The 21,448-nt window shown below is 35.0% G+C and overlaps 1 protein-coding gene across 6 annotated transcripts in view; it reads right to left on the bottom strand.

Moving 5' to 3' along the window:
* MON2 (MON2 regulator of endosome-to-Golgi trafficking) overlaps window positions 1–21,448 on the bottom strand; it is a 71,426-nt gene that overhangs the window by 44,213 nt on the left and 5,765 nt on the right. For 4 of the 6 annotated variants that reach the window (XM_021547424.4, XM_021547426.4, XM_077783491.2 and 1 more), the window contains exons 2-11: window positions 14,484–14,547; window positions 10,501–10,628; window positions 9,593–9,724; window positions 8,051–8,180; window positions 7,363–7,460; window positions 6,037–6,162; window positions 5,073–5,267; window positions 4,223–4,347; window positions 3,695–3,834; window positions 950–1,103 (exon numbers count right to left, since the gene is read on the bottom strand). In XM_021547424.4, the coding sequence (XP_021403099.1) occupies window positions 950–1,103; window positions 3,695–3,834; window positions 4,223–4,347; window positions 5,073–5,267; window positions 6,037–6,162; window positions 7,363–7,460; window positions 8,051–8,180; window positions 9,593–9,724; window positions 10,501–10,628; window positions 14,484–14,547 (1,292 nt within the window). Of the gene's footprint in view, window positions 1–949; window positions 1,104–3,694; window positions 3,835–4,222; window positions 4,348–5,072; window positions 5,268–6,036; window positions 6,163–7,362; window positions 7,461–8,050; window positions 8,181–9,592; window positions 9,725–10,500; window positions 10,629–13,661; window positions 13,679–14,483; window positions 14,548–17,075; window positions 17,131–21,448 lie in introns of those variants that run through there. The other 2 variants (XM_085568419.1, XM_077783492.2) reach the window with 2 other exon arrangements.

Raw genomic sequence — 21,448 nt, 5'->3', positions numbered from 1 at the left:
CCAGTTAAGAATAGATAGCAAGAAAAAAGAAAAGGAAGAAAAGTGGAATTAAAAATCTGTATTCCCTGAGAACTAGCAGGTAAACTAAAACAACATTTATGTCCACTGCTAGAATAAAAAGTCAACACATACACATTAACTATTGAAATCTGAGGATGATTTTTTTTCTTCTGCATGTCAAAGGCAGATAAAGGAGTTCTTACCCTAAAAATATTGAGATCCAGTCTATTTGCAGATTTCACTGAATTTTAGTATGCCAAAATTTTATGGTGGTACAAATAACTTCAGGTTTGGAAATGCTTGTCCCTCAATGGTCATGACTGACATGAAAAAAATTGCACTATTTAAAAAGTAACATAGTATTTGCAGCTTTAAACTGATAACACCATCTCCATTGTACAAAGTCATGACAATCTGCCATTCCAAGGAGCATTCAGAATCTAGCCTTGGTATATAGGTCAATATATTGCTTGAAATACAACCAGACTGGCATCTACCACAATATCCTGCTCAACAAAAACAGTAAATACAGTAAAGGTGGTGTGAGAAAGCTATTTTTCATTCCCACTGATATCCTGTTTGCTTAATGCCCTTTGTGTTTGCCATTACAAAATGCAGCAACAGGTATTTCAAAATTGTTATGTACTATAGGGAGGCTTAAAAGTGAAGAGTTAATACACGTAATATGGTAGGAAAACAAAATCCAACTGATGCTAAAATCATAGGGGACATTCCAATCAGAATCCAGGGCATGCAGAAAAAACAGCAAAAAGACCAGAACACCTCATGGCACCAACAAAGAGAAAATTCCTAATAGACTTCAATGCCAGTGAAACAAAAACCTCTATATTCACTAGTAAAAAAAAAAAAAAAACCAAACATTTACGTTATCAAATTTAAAATAAAAAATACTTGTTACATACATTTTCAAAAAGATAGAGGTACTCACTATGTAGCTTTAGCACTGCCTTGTACTGTTACATTCAGGATGGGTATCCAAGTACCTCTGTACTCAAAGGCAGGTAATACAGTTGCACCTCCACCCATTCCAAGCACTCCTGGATTAGTTTGTGCTGAGCCAGTATTCCCTGATGCATTGCTTCCTGTTCACAAAAACAAAGTGATAAAACCAACCAATCTTATATTTGTGATCAACAAACATCCTTTTTCTTTTTCTATATTTAATTTTTGAGACACCAGGGTTAATCTGAAGACACCCAGTTCAACAACAAAAATCAACAATAACACTAAAATCTATTTCTGAGCTCCCTCTGCTGTCTAAAATATAATCTTTTGTGCAGTTCATGGATGCCAGCTGCCTAATGTCCAGTCAGAATGTAGTGCTTCCAGGAAAGGTACAGCAACATCGACAACATTCAGTGAATGAATCAAACTTACACAGTCTTGATGCAACAATGTATATTTTAGTGAAGAGTCTGACAGATACTTGAAAGTTAAGGATTATTTACATAATTGTATTAAGAACTCAGTAGCTAGAAAGTTTAATTATTTCAATAACAAACTTCCAAGATTTCAGAAATGCAAAAACCACAAGAAGAAAGTCAAAGAGAATGGCAACATTTGAATCTGTTCCATGCCAAGGTAGAATAAAACAAACCCCATCACGGAAGATGTGACAATGTGCTAACCAACAGCTAGGAAGGGACAAACTTTGTTCCCAAGTGAGGAAGAAAAAAAAAAGTAGCTAAAAGAACAAGGAAGTCTGTATATATACACTTCCTACATAGAGAGGGACCTCTCTACTTACTAAGAATAGGTCCCACAAGTTCAGATTCTTGCTAAGAGACAATGAGGAGAGATAGCAGGGTCTCCAGGATAGCGACTCACAGTGCAACTGCCATTTTGGTGTGCTTGCTTTTAATACGTGGAGAGTAAGCTAGGCAATAAACTCCTAACTTAGGCAATATGAATACACAGAAGCTTATGTGTACACTTTAAGACAGTAACACTTAACAGACTGAAACAAGAAATATTCTGCTAAACACATGGTTAACCAAACACTGCCACTAACACAGTTACATTGCTGTAGTTTTCTATGATCACACTGTGCAGTCAGACACATGTGATTATTTTTGTCTTAATCTAACTCATTAAAGTGGATGGTAACATTGCCTAGTATAATAAAAATGACACAGAACTTCAGGAGATGCAGCTTCCAACTTCTAGGAAACAGGTAGCCTGCTGCAAGACTGAAGCTCAAAAATCAAGTCTATAAGGAGTGTAAATGTCCAAATCCAGACTGGATAATGCTTCGAGCATCCTAGTCTGTTGGAAGGTGTCCCTGCCCATGGCCAGGGAGCTGGAACTAGATCACCTTGAAGGTCTCTTCCAACAGAAGCCATTCTATGATTGCAAAAGACAGCCTGCTATGAAGGGACTGTTGTTATAATCAGAAGACTCAGTTTGAGAATTACATTGCATTGATCTACTCTTTGCATGTCCAATACAGCCACAGGAGGAAAATAATGTATAAAAAGAAATGCATGAGAAAGTGACATGAGAAGCACTCAGACAGAAAGAAAAGGAAAAAAGGAAACAAACTGAAATAATTATCCAGAGAAATAGGAACAACGCTAGAGGTATGACCCTACTGCAGCGCTGTTTTACTTGAGGCAAAATTTAGGTTTTTAGAATGAATAGTACAGAATGGCTTCTCATATGTGCATGTTACGTGGTGAAAAGTGGTTTTCTGATTTACTTTACGATAATTAAGCTAACCTAGAAATAATACTGATAGAAATGTTCTATCAGCTGCTGTATAGACAGCTACTCAACAACAGACACTGACACCAATTTCCTCATGCTATCACTGCTAACTCCAGCACAGGATCCCAATTTCATTGGTAAACAATGAAAGGTGTGAATCTAAACCGAAACTTTTCAATGTTTCTTAATTTAATAGTAGATATGATAATACAATAATTACACTTATTATCTGGCTTTTATGTCTTTTAAGAAGACACCCTCACAAACTATTTTTACATTGTTTGTTGCTGAGGACTCTGCTTCCAGAAATACGGGAAGAAACAGGGAGCCTTAACTTGGGATATAAACACCCGCAAAGTCATTAACAGGATTTCTTCTTCATAAAATGCAAATATATCTAGTGAAATGCCAAAACCCTGGCTGCAAGAAAGGACAATCAAGTCTTTTCAACATGTGTATGATTACAGCTTACATAAAAGTCAGAGACCATTTGTGAAATACACATCTTTCATTCTGCCTCTTGGCTCCCTCACTACAGTTTTGGCCTTGAACATCCAGAAGAATTAGTGATTGCCTCCTACAAACACACTGTCTTACTACTTAAATTGCACACTGTCATAAATTACATCCCTGCACAAGGAGACAGAAATCAGACACATTTTTTATAGTCAGAAATTAGAAATAACTCTTTTGGAATCTACCTCTGAAAAGTTGTGAAACAAGGAACCTGGTCACTGTAGAAACAGGAATCAAGGCAGGAGCACTGCTCTGCTGACTGTCTATGCCTTCACCATAATATAGGTAGATAAAATCCCCTGCTGTACCAGAGCTGAGAACACTAGTTCATCTCAAGCTAGCTTTTCACCAAAATAAACACAGAAGTAGAGAGCTGTACCAGAGCTGAATCAAAACAGAATTCATTATTACAAGAAAATGATGGGAAAATAAAATTAAAATAAAGATTTACCAGTTTGGTTTGGAGTTGCTGATGTGTTCCCCGTGCTTGGTACAAGAAATAGAGACTGGATAAAGGATCCCAGTGCATTCACAATATCACGGAAAACTTTAGTGGAATGTTGCTTCATATCATATGACTGACAAAAAGACCTGAAAGGTATTTTATAAAACAGAAAGTGTTTGACTAACTGGTAACTAAAAGAATATTTTAACAGCAACTTCACCCCTATACACATTCTAAATTGTAGACTAAAAGCATATTTTAACAGCAAATATTTAGGTAAACAATAATATTTGATTTTTTAGGCAAATGTTCCTTTGACACTGCTATGACACAGACATACTCAAATAACTATAATTCAGCCCTTCCTGGATAATAAGCATTGCCCTAAAACATTACGGAAAATTATCACGAAGAGCTTATTGCATTTAAGTTTCCATACATTTGCAATGTTTCAGGAAGCATTTTCCATTAGAGAAAAATATTAAAAATATATCTTAAACTTTATGTAAAAGCAAAAGTCAATATATTTAATACCTTAATAACTGAGGCTGCACACAAAGCCTGTGAATAGATTCTACTGCAACAGCTCGTAGCCACTGTGGTTTGTCTGCATCCAGAAACTTAACCAGCAATGACAGAAATATTTCACATTCTGTTACCTAAAATATACAGTTTATAATAATTAATAAAAAGAAAAATCCTCCTACAAAATATTTTCTGAAAAAAACTTCCATCTCAGGAATCCTATCACAGCAAAGATCTAAAAATAATCCCTGGAATGACTATTTACTCAGAATAATATCAAGCTAAAATCACATATGCAATTGTACTGAAGGAGTTAAATTCCTCACAGACATTCCAATAAAGGTCATACATTTGCTACAGTAGAGAAATGACAAATATCTTTTTTAGCAAATACCCAACTTTGGTATTTGCTAAATATACATTTATTTATATTTATATAAATAAACTCAGGAGATAAGAACAGCTGAACATGTGTTTTTATCTACATTCTGTCAACAGCTTTAGCAACTCAAGTCAAAAGCCTCTTAGAAAGTATTAGCAAGGCACAGTAATCATCATTATCTAAAGCGAGGCAAACAACAGAAGATCAAAAGGTTCCCAGATCCTGAAAGACAGTTAAATAGAGAAAATACAACAGCTAATCTACTATGAAATTCACACAAGTCCATGTTAAACAAAATCATACATTTAGAATACATGTAAACACAAACAAACTTAAGAGGAAAAGAGTATTTAGCTTTTTCTTCCCTCAGTAGACATCAACAGTTCCCAAGAACTAATCACTACTACTGCTGATCACAGCACTGTCATATACATAGAAAAACAGAACTGCATTAAGAAAATCTGAGCGTATCCTTACCAGCAAGCTGTAAAACTGTTTAATCAAAACAGAAACTACTCGCAGCAAACGCATACAGATGGGAAAGTATGGTTTTTCCACTGGTGCTGGGGAAGATGAGGTGGTGGAACCTTGCCTGAATTTGATATTTGGGGAGAAGAGCTTTATAACAAGAGGACACACCCTTTCTTTAAGAAGAAAGCTGAATTCCTGATGCTGAAAAGGAAAACAAAAAATTATATGTAGATATTCCTTAATTGCTACCAGTAACTCTGATTATGCATCTTATTTACATTTGTAGTTATGATCAAGCAGTCTGAAATTATGTAAAGCTTGGTATAAATTACAATCAGGAAAAAAGAAGGCAAACTGCAGACACCATTGTAAAGCTACCAAAAATCATAAAATTACAATGGTCAGGTTCATGCCATGCACCCTTCTTGTATTTCACAGGTTGAAACAGGCTGCTAATATATTACCTATAAATAGAAAAAATTCTTTAATTTACCTATTGTCGGCTAGTAAAACACATTACTACAGGATCAAGGTGCATTTATATGCAGTAGATAGATGCAATTCACAGTCTTGATTCTTACTTTACAAGTGGGGTGAGGTTAATGTTTTTGTAGAAATAACAAGTCCACAAATTTAGTTACAGAGCTGTCATAAATCAGGCAAGATAAGAAAATGCATCTCCAGAGGATATATAAACAGCAAAACCAAAAGTGAGACAGAGTAAAACAAGCAGCTCTACAAAATGTATAAACATAAATAAAACATAAATATAAATAAAGTGTTTGGGAATTGAAAAACATTCAAGAAGCACAGGGAAATTTTCTGTTAAAAATGCCCCCAAATATGTAAAAGCTAAAAAGCTCTTCAGGAAAACAATACTCTTGTTAAATTAAAGAGGATTTAATGAAGTGTAGATTTTACTACCTATGTGAGTAAAAGTCTTCCTGTTTTCCGTCCAAGAACTACTCACTTGTAAAAACACTTGTGGAAAATCATTGAGGACTGACTCAAGAAGTTCCAGGCCAAATGTCCGTGTCATTTCTGTCATACCCACGAGCCAGTAGGGAGCATCAGCATTAACTAATTGACAAAGATCCTTAGAAAGAAACACAGTCACGTTGACATTCTCTGTACAGTCCCATACCAAGAAAGTTTCCCAAGTTCACAATGAAATCTACATACTCTCCTCTTCTGTGAGTAATTTTCTGATTTCAACATAATTTTTCTTTAGATACTTTCTTAACATAAATTATAAACATAGAAAAGACATTTCAAACTTTGCCAGTATCCTTGTAGCATATGTGTTCATACCTACCATCAAAAATATCCCAAGACCCACAAAGTGACTTTGCTAAGAAGATTTTTATTGGTGTGATGAATGCAACTACTCCTTTTCATTACATACTTGCCTTTAATGTCCAATACCAATCACAAGAAACAGGACTGAACTACAGTTTCAGCATTTTGCTTTGTATTGGGTCTGGCTGAAATGGAGTTAATTTTCCCCACAGCAGTCCTTACAGTGCTGAGCTTCACATTGGTAGCTAGAAAGGGGCTGATAACACACCACTGTTTTGCCTACATATGAATAGCGCTGGCACAGCCTCAGTGCTGTCTCTCAGGATTTCCCCCCACTGCCACCAAGGGGTTGAGCAAGATCCTGGGAGGGGACACAAAAAATGTCATCCCAAATTCACCAAAGAGATATTCCATACCTCAGTTATAGAACCTAAGAAATGGGAGAGGAAGGGAGGCATTCATTATTTACAATGTTTGCCTTTGGGAGCAACTGCCATGCATTCTGAAGCTCTGCTTCCCAGGAAGTGGCTGAACATTGCTTGCTGATGCACTTTGCTCATATACATGCAAACTTTTGCTTTTGGTTTAGTAAACTACCTTATCTCAACCTATGAATTGTTTTCCATCTTATTTTCTCTGGCCATCCAGCTGGGACAGGAAGTAGTAGAGCAGCTTGGTGGGCACTTGAGAGTCTGGCCAGGGTAAACCCACCACAGGCTCAGGGAAATAAGAATTTTGAATTTAATGCAGATACATATTCTTCACTATTATTTAAGATTTATAGTAAAACATTTTCCAAGGTCACTTGGAATCATTTTCCCATCATTCCCCTCTGATACAGTGTGTCATCACCAATTAGAATAAATAGCATAAGAAAGCCCAAGGGTCTGGTTAAGGACACTGCCAATATGCCAACAGCAAATTCTTGAAATTTCTTAAAGACATGTAGAAGTACCCAGTCTTAACTGCAATACATAAGTATATGCTCCCCAACTACCTGAAAAAGCATATATGCATCCTTAGCACATGGCTTCAGTGTACTGACAGATCTTCTGTTACTATTCCCTTGAACTGCAGCTGGTTGGTCAACAGCATCTGTGCAAACAAACAAAACAAAGTTTTGTGAACAAAGGAGCTATTAAAAATCAAGAACATGTGCTCATATAAAGTACAAGTGTTCATACAGGAATATTCTGTGAAAATGGCCAGGCAATTCTTCTCCAACTTATCATGTCTATAAAAACAAACATTAGGTTGACTACTAAAGATCATCAATACCAAGCACTGTTTTCCAATGTTCTCTTCAAAACTACTACTGCCATATATTTCCCACTCAGTAATCTATGGTACCTGCACTATAAATGACACCTTCATCTCAAATCCTTTTACAGTACTAACCTGAAGACTAGCTCTCACAGCTTGAAAAAAAAATCTAGGTTTTATATATTACTGCACTGAATTGAACTGACATAATGGTGAAGGATTTAATCTCCCTTAAATACAAATAAGTGTATAAAAGACAGTTAAAATTAATGATGTCTGTGGCTTTTTTATAACATCTATAGACATTTTACTACTTTATTATCTGAAAGAGAAACATCTGTCACAATATCTAAAAGAGAAACATCTGATATATGTCAAAAAAGCAGGTAAATAGAAGCAAGCTGAGTAAGCAGTATGCCCACCTTTGTATCGTTCATCTTCAGCAACCACTCTCTCAAACACGACAGTCACTACCTGCCGCACTGTAGCTGCTGCAGTGTTATTTGTGATATTATCTTTTGTGAAGTGCAATCGAAAGCAAAGTACAATTGCCTGAAAGGAAAAGTTACCAGAAAAAACATCATGTTACAACAACAACACATTTCGTCTTTTAGCTAAGAGTCAATAAAGTTGATGGATTGGGGAATGCTTTCTGCTACAGTTTGTCAAAAGGTTGTCCAAAAAAAAAAAAAAAAAAAAAAAAAAAAAATTCTGAAGAACCAAGAATACGCGTTATGGATTACCCTAGCCAAAAAACTCTTTAGTAATCCTCCCCAAAGGCAATCAAAGAGTGGTATTAACTAAACACATTACAATGTGCCAATAAAATTGCAGTCATCATACAGATAATACACAGTAATCATCACACAGTACAACTTGTATGATGATTATGTCAAAAGAACATTAGGATTGTAAGGTTAATCACAGAAAGGTCAGTAAGCTCCAAAGCTAAAATGTCATTCCCCTCCTACACTGAATCACAATTCTTTCACAAGCATGTTGCCTTGACTGCTATTATTCCTAAGACATGCATTTCAAAGTGTCATTGTACTGGCAATGACCCAAATACTTTTTCCCACTGGGTTTTTTTATTACCTCTAACTCATAGTTTAATATTTACCTGTTTTATAATGAATTTTGAAAATTAATATCTGTATGTGTAGTGAAACCTGTGTTTCTTGTTCTTCTGTCCATATACTCTATTCTGGCATTTTCAAGAGCCTCAACCACACCGCACCATAGTGCTACATGCCATGAGCCTCTTTTTCATGCCTGTGATTTGCGGACTCTACTCAGATGATATTGTCACATTACTTTAAAATCTTACAACTGAAACATGAACATACAATAAATATCTGACTGAAACAAATTTTCTACAATGTAATCTACAAGAGAACCTTACAAAGCAGAGTTTCACAATTCACAGATGGTAAACAATGTTGCTTCTTCAAAGAGAAGTAGCTTAAAATTAAATTAAAAGTGATTAGGTCCTTATTTTTTTAGTTGAAACATAATATCCAAAATGTTTCATATTGAAATCTATGACCCAAAGTTATTACCAAAGGAGCAATAACTGGATTGTTTTTAAAAGAGATTTAAGGCAGGGTGGAAAGCAACTACTTTTGACATTTTCTGTTACCACTGAGTGTACACTGTGCCATGTGTTCTGATTCCAATTCAAAAACACCACAAATTTAACAATGAGAAGGACAGGCATTAGCTCTGTGTTTTTATTTCAAGTTCCTCTTAAGTCAGAAATGCATTATTATGGAGGAACTACAAAACACATGGAAAAGAAAGCTAAAAGAAATCCTGTTTTCAGAGTCTAGCCATAAAGACAGTAAGGACACAACAGAATCAATAAAGTCCCTTGTTCATTATTTTCACATGCTTCATAAGTGAAATTTCCCCATCTTTCCTCTTGGGTATTTCAAATTCTATAGCTCACACCAGCAAATTCTTACCTTGGACAGTGCTTCATCATGCACAACTGTATTGGTTGTTAAAAGTACAAGAACTGTCTGGAGCAATTTAAGTTCTTCAAGACTGTTCTCCATCAATTGCCAAAGCATATTAATAATGTTCCCAGCTGCAGCCTACAAAGAAATATTTTTTGTCACCTATTACAATATTCATATGCTGGTATATCTTGTACATATATAAGAATATCGCTGTCATAAAGGTATATCATAACTGAATGTGCCTGTTTGTCTATACCATAGGACTAAATTGAGAATATAAAGCCAATTTCATTGTCATAAGCTTACGTAAGTATTTTTAAAGAATTGACAAAAGAAATGTCATAATATGCAGTACAAATTAAAGCCTGTACTTAATTTTTTACTTGGAAATATGGAAGACACACTATAAATATATTTTATCCTCAGAATTCACTCAGAGAGAAAACAGTGTGTTTTTACATTATGCAAGCACAACTGCATTAGTTTTATCAGCTTCCTAACACACTATCATGGCATTTACTGCTGCAGAAAATGTGCATCCATTTTAACTTATTTTTAAAAATATAATGTAACAAAAGCACAATAATGTTATTGCACAGAGTATACTTTGTGCATGCACAAGGTTCATTACATGTTCAGTTCCTGCAGTGTGAACTAAGAATGTGAACTAAATAAGGTGGCTTCAAATTTCAATAATTTCCTTCTAAAGGTTGTTAATATTGCCTCACCTTTTTTTAGTGGTGTAAAAGGTTTTCTTTTAAATTACTGAAAAATAGATATGAGTAAAACATTTTGTGGACTATGTTCATTAAAATATAAAGAGCCTCTTAAAACAACTCATTCACCCTCTGTTTAAGGTCTATATTTTTCACTCTGAAATATTTCTGGTTTTGTATAAATATTGATCTTACCTCTGAAACAACTTCATGAGACATGAGCCTCTGTATGGCTGCTAGACACAGCTGAGTGATCTTTGGTTCTTTTGTTCCACAACCCATCAGAAAAGGCTGAACCACCTCTGAACTGTTCTCTTTCAATGCTTTCAAAGAGAAATATGGAAGCAGTCAATGTTTAGTACTTTGAAAAATACAATGCAAATCACACCAATTAACAAAAAGCAATCTCTAGTCTTGGAAATTTGGGATTTACACGTGGACCACATGGAAAAGCCAAGTGAAGACAGACACTAGGCTGACACAGCTCACTTCCACAATTACCCTGGCCAAGGCTCAAATTCCAAGCACCTTCTCCCTTACACACTCAAGTGACTTTCCAAATCCAAAACATCCACTTAAGAGTTCATGTGGTTAGCAAGAAGGTGTAAGGTTCTGCCAACCCCAGAGCTTTCCCTGGCCTTGACACAGGAACCAGTCTCAGCCTGTCCTTCTGCTCAGCTTCACTGCAGCACGTATTGCAGGAGCAACAGTCTGGCACAGAGCGACATTCCAAAGCACCGGGCAGCAAGGGGAAGAGCTAACTGCCGCTGACAAAACAGGGAGAGACTAGACTGTTTGTATTCTGGGTACATTCACTTGGCTGTGAATTTCTCAAATGCTGTTTTAGTGATAAAGGGTAGTTTCTTAAAATAGACTTTTGCCAGGAGAAAACAAGTTTCCATAAATTTCTCTCTCTCCCATTTTTTTTTTTTTTGGGTTGTTGGTTTGTTTGGTTTTGTTTTTTGTTAAGGAGAAAAAGCTTCATAATGAATACAACATTCTACACTGTCATTTAAAACATGTTTTTTTTTTCCCCCATAAAAGTAATTCAAGAAATGTGACATAATAAAATTTAAAAATATGTAAATACTAAAAATATGGAAGGAAAGCATGGCTCTGACTGAGTGGTTTTTCATTTGCAGGTATGTTTGCTGATTCATGCAAACTTCTAAGATTTTAGCCGCTCATCACCATTTCAGACACAAAATTTCCTCACAGTTGAAGGTTCAATGTGTGTTGTTACACTGAATGTCATACACCGTGTTTTAGTCTATGTGTAGTAGAACAAATGTATTCATGCAAAGTTTCACACGCTCTTCAGAAGACAGTAGTTACCACAAACAAAAAATATATTTTCACATAAAAATGCAAACATGATCTATACTACAAAGCATCACTACAAGTAATTTGGAATAAAAAATGAAACAAGTTAAAACTACAAAAAATACTTTAGTGATATTTTCCAACTGAAAAACTGAGTCAGAAGTTTCTACAAAAAGGATAGGCTATTATAGATTATGGATGCAAACTTCCTGTAAGATAATAGTTCTTACAGGTTGATATCAACACACAGTCTAGTTTCATCAGCCTCTTCAGAGTCAGTGCAGGCTCTATGTCCAGTTGACATTTCTGAACTGCCACTAAATTCTAACCATGAAGCATAAAAAAGCAAGCAAAAAGATACCACAAAACATTTAGCCTTAACATGAGACCCAAGATAAAGTTCTGAATGGCAAAAATGGCATGAGTTAATAAGTAACAAAACAAAGAATAAATTTAGCCTTTTATAAGCCATTAAAAGCTATCTATACAAGTAATCTATACAAGTATTTTTAATTCATGAAGCTAAAAAATTAATGTTTTGTAAAGCTGCTTTGGTACCTATCTGGTTTTATAGCAACCAAAACATAGGGTGATTCTTGGTGCTTTCCTGTTCAGAGAGTCTGGAGCTAAACTTTGATGACCCCTTCCAACTCAGAATATTCTGTGATCATGTGATTCTGTGGCTGTATTAGCTTCAGTCTTAAAATACACAATAAATTTATTATTGCCAGGTCTGCCTCCATTTTGCTACCAATTTATGGCAGAATATATTAAAAAAGAAAACTACCTTATTGAACCATAACAAGTGAGAAGTTTTTGAAAAGTATAACTTACCTGTTCATTTCATCAGCAAGATTATAATTCTGATTTAGAAGAACTCCTAAACCATAAGTTTTTGCACATATCAAAGCCACATGGAAATAATTTCTCAAATTTATCTCCTCCTCTGGAATTTCTCAAATTCTTATAAATAAATAATAAAGCATGTACACACTGGCAAGAATGAAGACTTTGAAACAGCTCAACTTAATTTTTCAAAAAGAAAGAAAGAAGTTAGATCAATGATGCCAAAGTTCATTGGGGAGGTTAAACATATCCCACTGAAAATAACAAAGATTTTAAGATTTTAATAAGATTTTGAGCCTGCATCTATTTTCCTAAAAAATATAATCCTACACCATTAAATGCTTCAAGAAAACACCAGATCAGCTTATTCAAAATAATCTGATACATTTGTTCTTATCTATGTTAGTGAAATGAGAGTTTATATCAAAATATTTTAAAAATCATATCCTGATCAAAATACTAATTTGTATTACTAGAATGTCTTGTAGATGCTCCTAAATCATTTAGCAGTCAAAAAATATCCACTAGATTTCACAATTACATTGTAGCATTTTGCAGTTTTTTTTTACACAAAGTGATATATATAATTTTTCCTCAGAAGATATTAGATAGACAATCTCTTGACACCACCTTATGTATAAGATTAGCTTATAATTGATACCTCCAAAAATACAAGAGTTCATAAAGAACTGAGTCTGTTTAATGACATCATGCTTTAACTGTGGAACGTTGTGATAATGTGCAGGCAAAGTACATTCTCCCAGTAAAAAATTGTAGACTAGAGGAAGAAAAAGTTATTATCATATTAGGAAAGATTAACTGATCAAAATAACTTTTAGGACCTGCTGGTTTCTTAACAACAAATCTGTGCAGGTTTTTTGAATGAAATCAATACTTACTACATTCCAGTTTAAACTTTCCAAGAGAAAATTATTTTAAAAATTTTACCAACTAAGAGAAAGTGTTCCCTCAAAAAGATGAAAGCAAAGACTGCCCATCCATGACTACATTTAATGATCTTTCCTATCTCTTCCCTTTGAAAACTGAAAGACAGAGAACTTTGCAGGATTAGAAACTAGCTTTCTAAAACACAAACTTTATTATGTAGTAATATGTTGATAGCTTCCAAAATTGCCAACTACTGCTTTCTCTTTTTCATTTGTGTATTTTGATATAGCTGACATTACCTGGCATACTTTTCCCACTTATGTCAGCATTCATGACAGCAGTAAAAACAAAGAAAATAAACAAATAAAAAAGAGGCATTAAAGTGAAATACTGAGAAGTGGGTCTGTTAATTCAAATAATCCTAGAAAACGCTTCTTTAACAATATCTGATTTACATACCCCAAAACAAGATATGGTTTAGCAGCTATTTCACTGGACTTTCCAAACAATCTAGCATTTCAAGGATTTTGACTACTTCTAGGGTAGACACTCAAGTATTGATGCAGGGACATTCAAATCTGGCCAAGGGCTTTACCAGCAACTGGCAAGAAGCCAGCTTTATAAAGCGAAGACAAAGCTGCAACTCACAAGGTATGTCCCATCCCTCAAGGCATTGGAACATATTAAATTGAATGACCTTGTCTCAGATAAAGATGGATTTTTGCCTGCCAGTTGCAAGTCCCTAAAGGCTGGACTAATACATAAGTGTATGTGGATCATACTGTAGAGCTCCACACAGAGCACTCAACCACAACAATTAAAAAACTGAGAATGTAGGGCCTAAGTATTTCATGTTATTTTTCTTAGTGGATGATTACTTTTGTAGAGCAGCAACTGAAAATGGAGCCCATCCTCCTCAGCCTAATAGCATTAACAAGAAACAAGTAGTGTTAAAAAATTTCTATGCTACTGGATTTTTTGCTAGGTGCCCAAAAGTAAAGCATCAACAACATAGCACACACTAAAAGATGTGTAGTATTATTAGACATATCCAAGACATCTTTTTAACATTTTGATCTGTAACTCAGCTTTATTTTTCCTATTGCACAGCAAATAATTACCTGCCAAAATATCTGTGTTTCGTGCAGCTATTGTTTTCACTTTTATTATTCCTGATTCAGCAGCCTGGAAGAAAAGAAAACAAGTAGTTTAGATGCTAAATCATACATCAATATCTGCAAAGAAATAACAAATATTGTAGATAAATAAAAAGGTATAGTCTCAGATAAAGAAATGTGTTTGCAGTGGTTTCTACCAGCACAGCTAATGCAGAAGTGAAATTTTTGTAGTTGCTGGAATTCCTTTCTAGAATTCCACAGGAAGGATTATATTCAGAAATTTTAGAAATCGTGATTCTCACTGTATTTATGAATGCAAAAAAAACCCAAAAAAACTAGTAAGCATAAACACTGTTACATAGTCTCTGTACAGTTTCAAACTACAATTACAAAAATGAAACTCATCTTCCCCATGGATTTTGGCTCCCAAGCGTCCTACACAAAAGACCCCAGGGCAATGCCAAAAAGGTGACTTTCTAACAACACTGTCTGTTCTTCACTGCATGCCATACAGAGCACAGCATCAGTTCCTCCCCTTTCTCCACAAGTACGACTTGTATGGCAGAGCAGCAGCATCATCCTCTCCCTCGCCCACTCCTTCAGCAGGGCCAGGGCTGCGGGCCAGGTGACAGCGAGGGCTGTCCAGCCAGCCAGGGCATCACACACGGCCCCAGGGGAACAGCAACTCCCTCTCCAGTGCCCACAAACACTTCCCTGCAGAAATTACTCAAGTCATGTTCTCTAATGGAAATCAAGCCAAACACGAAATATAACATTTAAGCTTTGCATTTCAAGACTATGACTTCTGAAAGCCTTGTGTACAAAACACAAAAGATGTATTATACATTGTGCCTTTCTGGTTTTATTTCGTTAATACACTATAAGCCTCTGGAAAGACTTAAACAATCAAAATAAATGCAACAGGTTTTCCCAAATGACTGGATGCAAATTGCTGGAAAATACTGTTCTGCAAATTTGAAAGCACACTTCCCCTTTTATTTCAGCTTTGTATTTCTGTGTATTTTCCACACTAAACATTTCTATTTTTCCTCTGATACTACTATTTAAAGACATGTGCTGTCACCACATAAAAGAGATTAGAGAAGCAAAGAAACCATGTCATCAGAAATATGAAAACGATAGTACATTAAGTTTTACCAGGTGTTAATATTCCTTCTCCATCAGAACATTATTCCAACAAGGTTTCAGAGAAAGTCATGTTAAGGTGACTGTATAAATTGACAATTAAATATTTTGATTAAGAGTTGACATATGTATTTCTCAAAATAGCTAAATGAGAAATGCAAAGCTTAAGTTTTTTTTGTTTGGTTCTTTTTTTAAAAGTTTTTATTTCCCAAAACAATATAGGAAGACTAAACACTGCCTTAAAATCCTGGAGATTTATTTAGATTTTTCTGAACACAGTTTTCTACTTTAAAAATAAAGTAAATAATATTCACAGTGCCTGATTAACAATACAACATGCTCAAATAAACACAAAGCAATATGAACATATATATTTTGCACACATAAAATAAGGCGTGCCAAATGCAGCTCTTATTTATTTTAATTATATTAACTTAATGTGTTGAAGTTCTTGTCACAACACTTTGTTCCTGTTAATTAATATGAAGGATTTGTCACAGTCCAACTTCAATTATCTTTAAACTGAAACTAATCAAAATTACTAATGGCAATTGATTTCTGTCTTGCCAGGAGTGACAAACTCATTCTGATTCAAAGAAATATTAAGACTGATCATATTAGTGGCATTCAAAAACACCATGCATTTTGCACAAATATTTTCCAACATAATGGCTCTCAGTTGTTTCCATGCTGGCTTTATATAAAATAGTATACATTTGGGGGAAAAAAAAGGTAAAACAACTGCTGAATATAAGCATTCTTCTCCATGAGATACAGAAATTTGTATGATCACCTGCATTATCCTATGGTTTCTATTCAGAATCCCAGTTTAAAATGTTTACAGTTAAAAATTAATTACACCAAATACATCCTACAAAAGAAAAATACTCTACTGTATATGTAAAAGAAACAACATATTAACATTATAAAAAAAGACCTCAGTTGATCACAAATAGCCAACAGAAAACATGATAACTATAAACAGTTCTAATCTGTATACATGAATGTAAAAGTGTGTTGGGACTGCATCAGTTTAAGTAGCAAAATAAAAGATATATTAATAGCTTTTAAGTTTACAAATTTACATCAATTACTATAGCAGTTTGCAGGACACTGTCACATGAGAAAAGGATCTTATAAAGCACTAATCAAGGAGAGAGACAGCATTATAGTGTGTGTATTTATATTTTCACATAAATATAAGACACAATGTTTTTAAAGCAATCACCAATTTTAGATGGAATATTACCAGCTTTCCTTAGCAGCACAACTCATAGTAGTCTAACAAGCAAGTCAGTTCTCTCTTTATTTTGAAAAGAAGCAAATACATGTAATTCCTGAAACATAACAAAGCTTAAATGTACTTAAAACCTTCAGCCAATTAGATTTCCAACTCTGTTGCTTTAATAACTGTGAAATGAACAGATATAAAATGTCTCAAACACACACCTGTCATTACTGAGTTTTGGTTCATGTTTCTCCTGAAGTAACTGCAGTACCCCGTCTGGAAAGGTAAAATATTGACAAAGAAGAGAAATTGACTCTCAGTGATAGCACATATTCAAGTCAATCTCTCCCAGTACTTTGATCTGGTTTTAATCAAACAGTAGATAATCCCACAGCAAAATTCAACAGGACCCTCTAGGCTCAAACGCTTGCCCCATCATCTTCCTGCTTCCGTGGAAATTACCAAGTGTTTGCTGATTATGTGGAAATCACTCTTCAGAGAACTTACATACCAAAAAAAAATTTAAAAATCAGGACAGTGTGGTTTCAAGTAGACTGAAAAGAAGTCTGTGCATAATATCTATCTCCTGGCCTCAAAGTTCCTCTCTGAATGCACAATCTGACAACAACATTCACAGCTGCCTTACAGATAGAGGTTCTCTGCATATGAGAGATTACAATGTGGAAGTGTGGAAATTCCAAACACAGCTTCAGCAGTTTCTTAGATCCAAAACTCTTCTCCTCCTAACAGACTTCTCAGTTTTCAGTTGAAACAGGGAAGATTTCAGCCTTCCTGTCATTAGATATGCTGTGAGCATCTTCCTGTTTTTGGAAATTTTTACTTTGTTTAGGATATAAAGCACTTATCAGGAAACAGAGGTAGGTAGTATCTGCTCGGGCAATCAGGAAGGAAAGATTTCACACATCCTCAAGCAGAACCAACATTTACCAGCATCCAGGTAACATTCATGAGCTAAATTTTTCCACATTGTAGTTTGTGTACATACATTTAAAGATCTGTAACTCATCACACATGAAGATATTAGGATAAATGGGATATTCAATTCAACATGATGCAAAGGGACGCCATCCACACAATGGGTGGCAAGTGGATCTAGAAAGCACCAGTTCTTCAAATCTGTCTTCTGGGACACCGTGGAAGGTCTGAAATCCAGCTGCAGCAGGCAATCTACATTACCTAGAGATACCACTAGAGCTAACTCCATGATCATCACAACATTATCCGGCAGCCCAAGAACAGGACTTGTTTTGGCAGTACAAAGAATAATGGCTTGGCATATGCTTGAACATTTAACTCCCTTGGACATCTTGGACCTCTATTGCAGTGCATACAGATAGGCAAGTAGGAGACCAGAGGTGTCAGCTGGGACATGACCTGACAGTACAACAGGTGCTCTGCAGTAATCTCTATGGATTTGTTGTTACTCTGGGGTAAACACGAAAGCGCTACCGTACTTTTACTGAAAAATAATAGCATAGTTAACAACTTTTCCTAAGGGAAAGATGATACAAAATTTGAACCTAAAGCGAGAAAAAGCAATTGTTGTCTCTGCCATAGCAATTGTTTCTTTAAAAGTTTCAAACCAGGATAAAAAAAAAAAAAATTAAAGGATAAATATGCTGATCTTCAAAGGAAATTTGTATCTAACTATTAGGAACAGAAGTCAACACCTTTTTGATTTTGTTAACCAAAAAAATATATATTTCTGTAAGGATATTTAATGCAACAACCAAGCATATGCTAATTTCTACTAAGGATTGATCTAACATTAAGATTCTTTTTGTATTAATTTCTAAATGTGATAGCATTGTTACCAAAAGTTAATAAAACCAAGAATTTTCACTGTTAGTGCTTTTGAATGACCATTTGTGTGTTCATTGTACATTAAAGCAAACTACTATCTCCAGAGACACTAAAATTGTTGTAATGTTTGCAGTCCTTACCACACAAGTTATTGATTTCTCTAATCTCAAAAGAAAAGCATTCAGGAAATGATGATTTGTATTGGTATTTACATTATAATGTTTACCAACCTTTTATTCAGACTGGATGAGAGTAATATGTTATCTATAGTCACTTCCATAGCTATTACAAGAAATAAAAAGAGCAATTTTTTTTATATCCACAACTATTTGCCTTTCCAACTGGAACACTAACCCTAAATCCAACAGTTTAGATAAGAGGTCCTCCTGTCTAAAGTAGAATTTCACTTCATTGTTATTCTGGCTTGCTGTGCAAAACCACATTCTGGACCATTACTGTACTGCCACACTATTATTTGAAAAGAACACACAAAAAACTCCTCACTAAATCTGTCTTGTGAAAGCACTCAAGCGTACCACATTTGTGTGTAAAAGCACTGTACTTGCCTCCTGTATTTTTATCTTCCTCCCCCTGAGTACAATCCCAACTCTGACCCTTCTCTTTTATAGATACTCATTTTACATATAATTTAAACTGGCAAAAGGCCAGTCTTGATCTGACATGTCTGTGCACTCACAGGTGTTTATTACACTGAACAATTTATCACTTTGTTACAAAATTATCGTGAATTAAGAAAAAAAAATCAGATTTATTATAAAATCTTCAGCTGGAGAAGAAAGTGTAAGATATTACAGTTTATGTTTTTTGTTTTTCAAAAACATACAACCTTGTTCGCTTCCAGCTTTAGTGCAACTATATTAGTTGCTCTCATATTCAGAGTGCTCTTTCAAAGTTGACAGGAATGACTACTCCTCTGGCCCATTAATCTTCTGAAATTGTCAGTTTGCAGTACCAGTAGTCAATTCAGAATCCTGAAGGTTAACCATTACTAATGCCAGGAGAATTGCCAAGAGTTATCTGAAGTGCTTCAGAGCTGCTGCCTCTGTAGCTGCCTCAATTGATGTGACTATAAAGATATTCAAATACAAATACTTACTATCACAAGTTTTCATTTGACAGTCAAAATACTATACCTCAGCTGGAAAGAACATCACATATAAATTAAAGATCAAATCACAATGTATAACATAAAACAACTCATTACCAAAGAGCAATAAGGTAGACAGAAAGGCAAAAAAGCTAACACCTGAAAGAGAAGAAACACAAGGCACTTAGCAACAAATTTTTAAGTTCTTCTCCCTTCAACATACAGAACAAGAATGTACCTCATATGTTGTACTGCATTCTATATAAATTACATGGATACCTAAATATTATGTATGATATATTATCCATAGTATCTCTCAGGATAAGAATATACTGAGACAGCCCATGTCTCTCATTAAGAGATTTCTGAGTGATCCGTGCAAGTACAACTGATTTTAAACCACTGAAACAGAGCACTTACACTTGAAATGTACATTTCTAGTGGAATCACCAAGGATTCCCAACTTCTGCTACAAGTTTCCTGTACAATCTTCAAGAAGCCATGGGAGGCAGATGGAAATTAAATCAGAGGTTAAGATGCATAAATTTAAATATTTAGACTCAGTTCCCATTACAATGGAGATTGTCTCTCCTGAATGCTCCTTAATTCTTAAAGATTCTCCTTAAGCTAATTCAGCTGACCCACTAGCAGGGGCTCAAAGCAGAGGTCTAAGCTTAGGCCTCTGTATCCAAGACAACTACACACAGACACAGGAAGACCTATGCTCTTCTGGACCGGAGGCTGGATGCTGAGGAAGAAACATTATTGTATCTCAAGTGGCAAGGTAGAACACCTAGTGTGTAGGTATTCTGCACAATCAATGAAGCTTAGACACCCAACATCAGGCAACTTAATCCTGCACTGAAAAGTGCAACTTGGAAAGCAGAAAGACAGACCGATACAGTGAAAACAATTTTCTTCATTCATTGAAAGGTATTATATGGTGAAGAAATTTGACCTGTGTGCCTTATGTGAATGACTTCAGAACATGTGATATTTCTTCTCATAGACTAAACCGATCACATGAAACAATGGGCTGTAATGCACAGAACACATCTGAATAGATGTTTTCCCCTAGAAATGTAAGCATTTACTTTTAAAAACATAATTTTGATAAAATACTACTGTATAAAGGTCAATATTAAAAAAAAAAACTGCAAAATTAATGGACTCCAAGCATGAAGCTAGCAGACACAGCAAATGGTAAAGATAAGAAATTATAAAATAAACTAAAAGAGATATTAGGGATTACTGGTTTCAAGTTACCAGTTCAACTATGGGCTGGCAACTTTAGAATGCTACAGAGTAATCTCCAATCACATGCACAAAACACATGACTTAGTGCAAACTGCCTAAGTATGACAACATACATTTTTACAGAGCATTGTTTCTCTATTTCAAAAGAACCCTTAAAATATTAGTTAAGTGAATACCCATCAAAAACAAACAAATAAACAAAAAATCTAGTTTTCATCCTTTTAATGTTGTGAAGACCTGAAAATAACCTTGAAAGTCCAGTGTAGGTTGAATTCCCTGTGGGCTACAGTGTCAGAATTACTTAAACCATTTCATTCAAAAATAAAGCAGGAAACCCAAGATATGGTTACTCCTACAGAAAATGGTTTATGTCTTCTTTCCGAGGTTCATTTGGCTCATCCTTTT

This window comes from Lonchura striata, chromosome 1A, assembly GCF_050655825.1.
Source record: "Lonchura striata isolate lonStrDom1 chromosome 1A, ASM5065582v1, whole genome shotgun sequence".
Classification (NCBI taxonomy): Eukaryota; Metazoa; Chordata; class Aves; order Passeriformes; family Estrildidae; genus Lonchura; species Lonchura striata.
The sequence above is the reverse complement of the archived record's forward strand: the minus strand, read 5'-3'. Positions and strand labels throughout refer to the sequence as shown.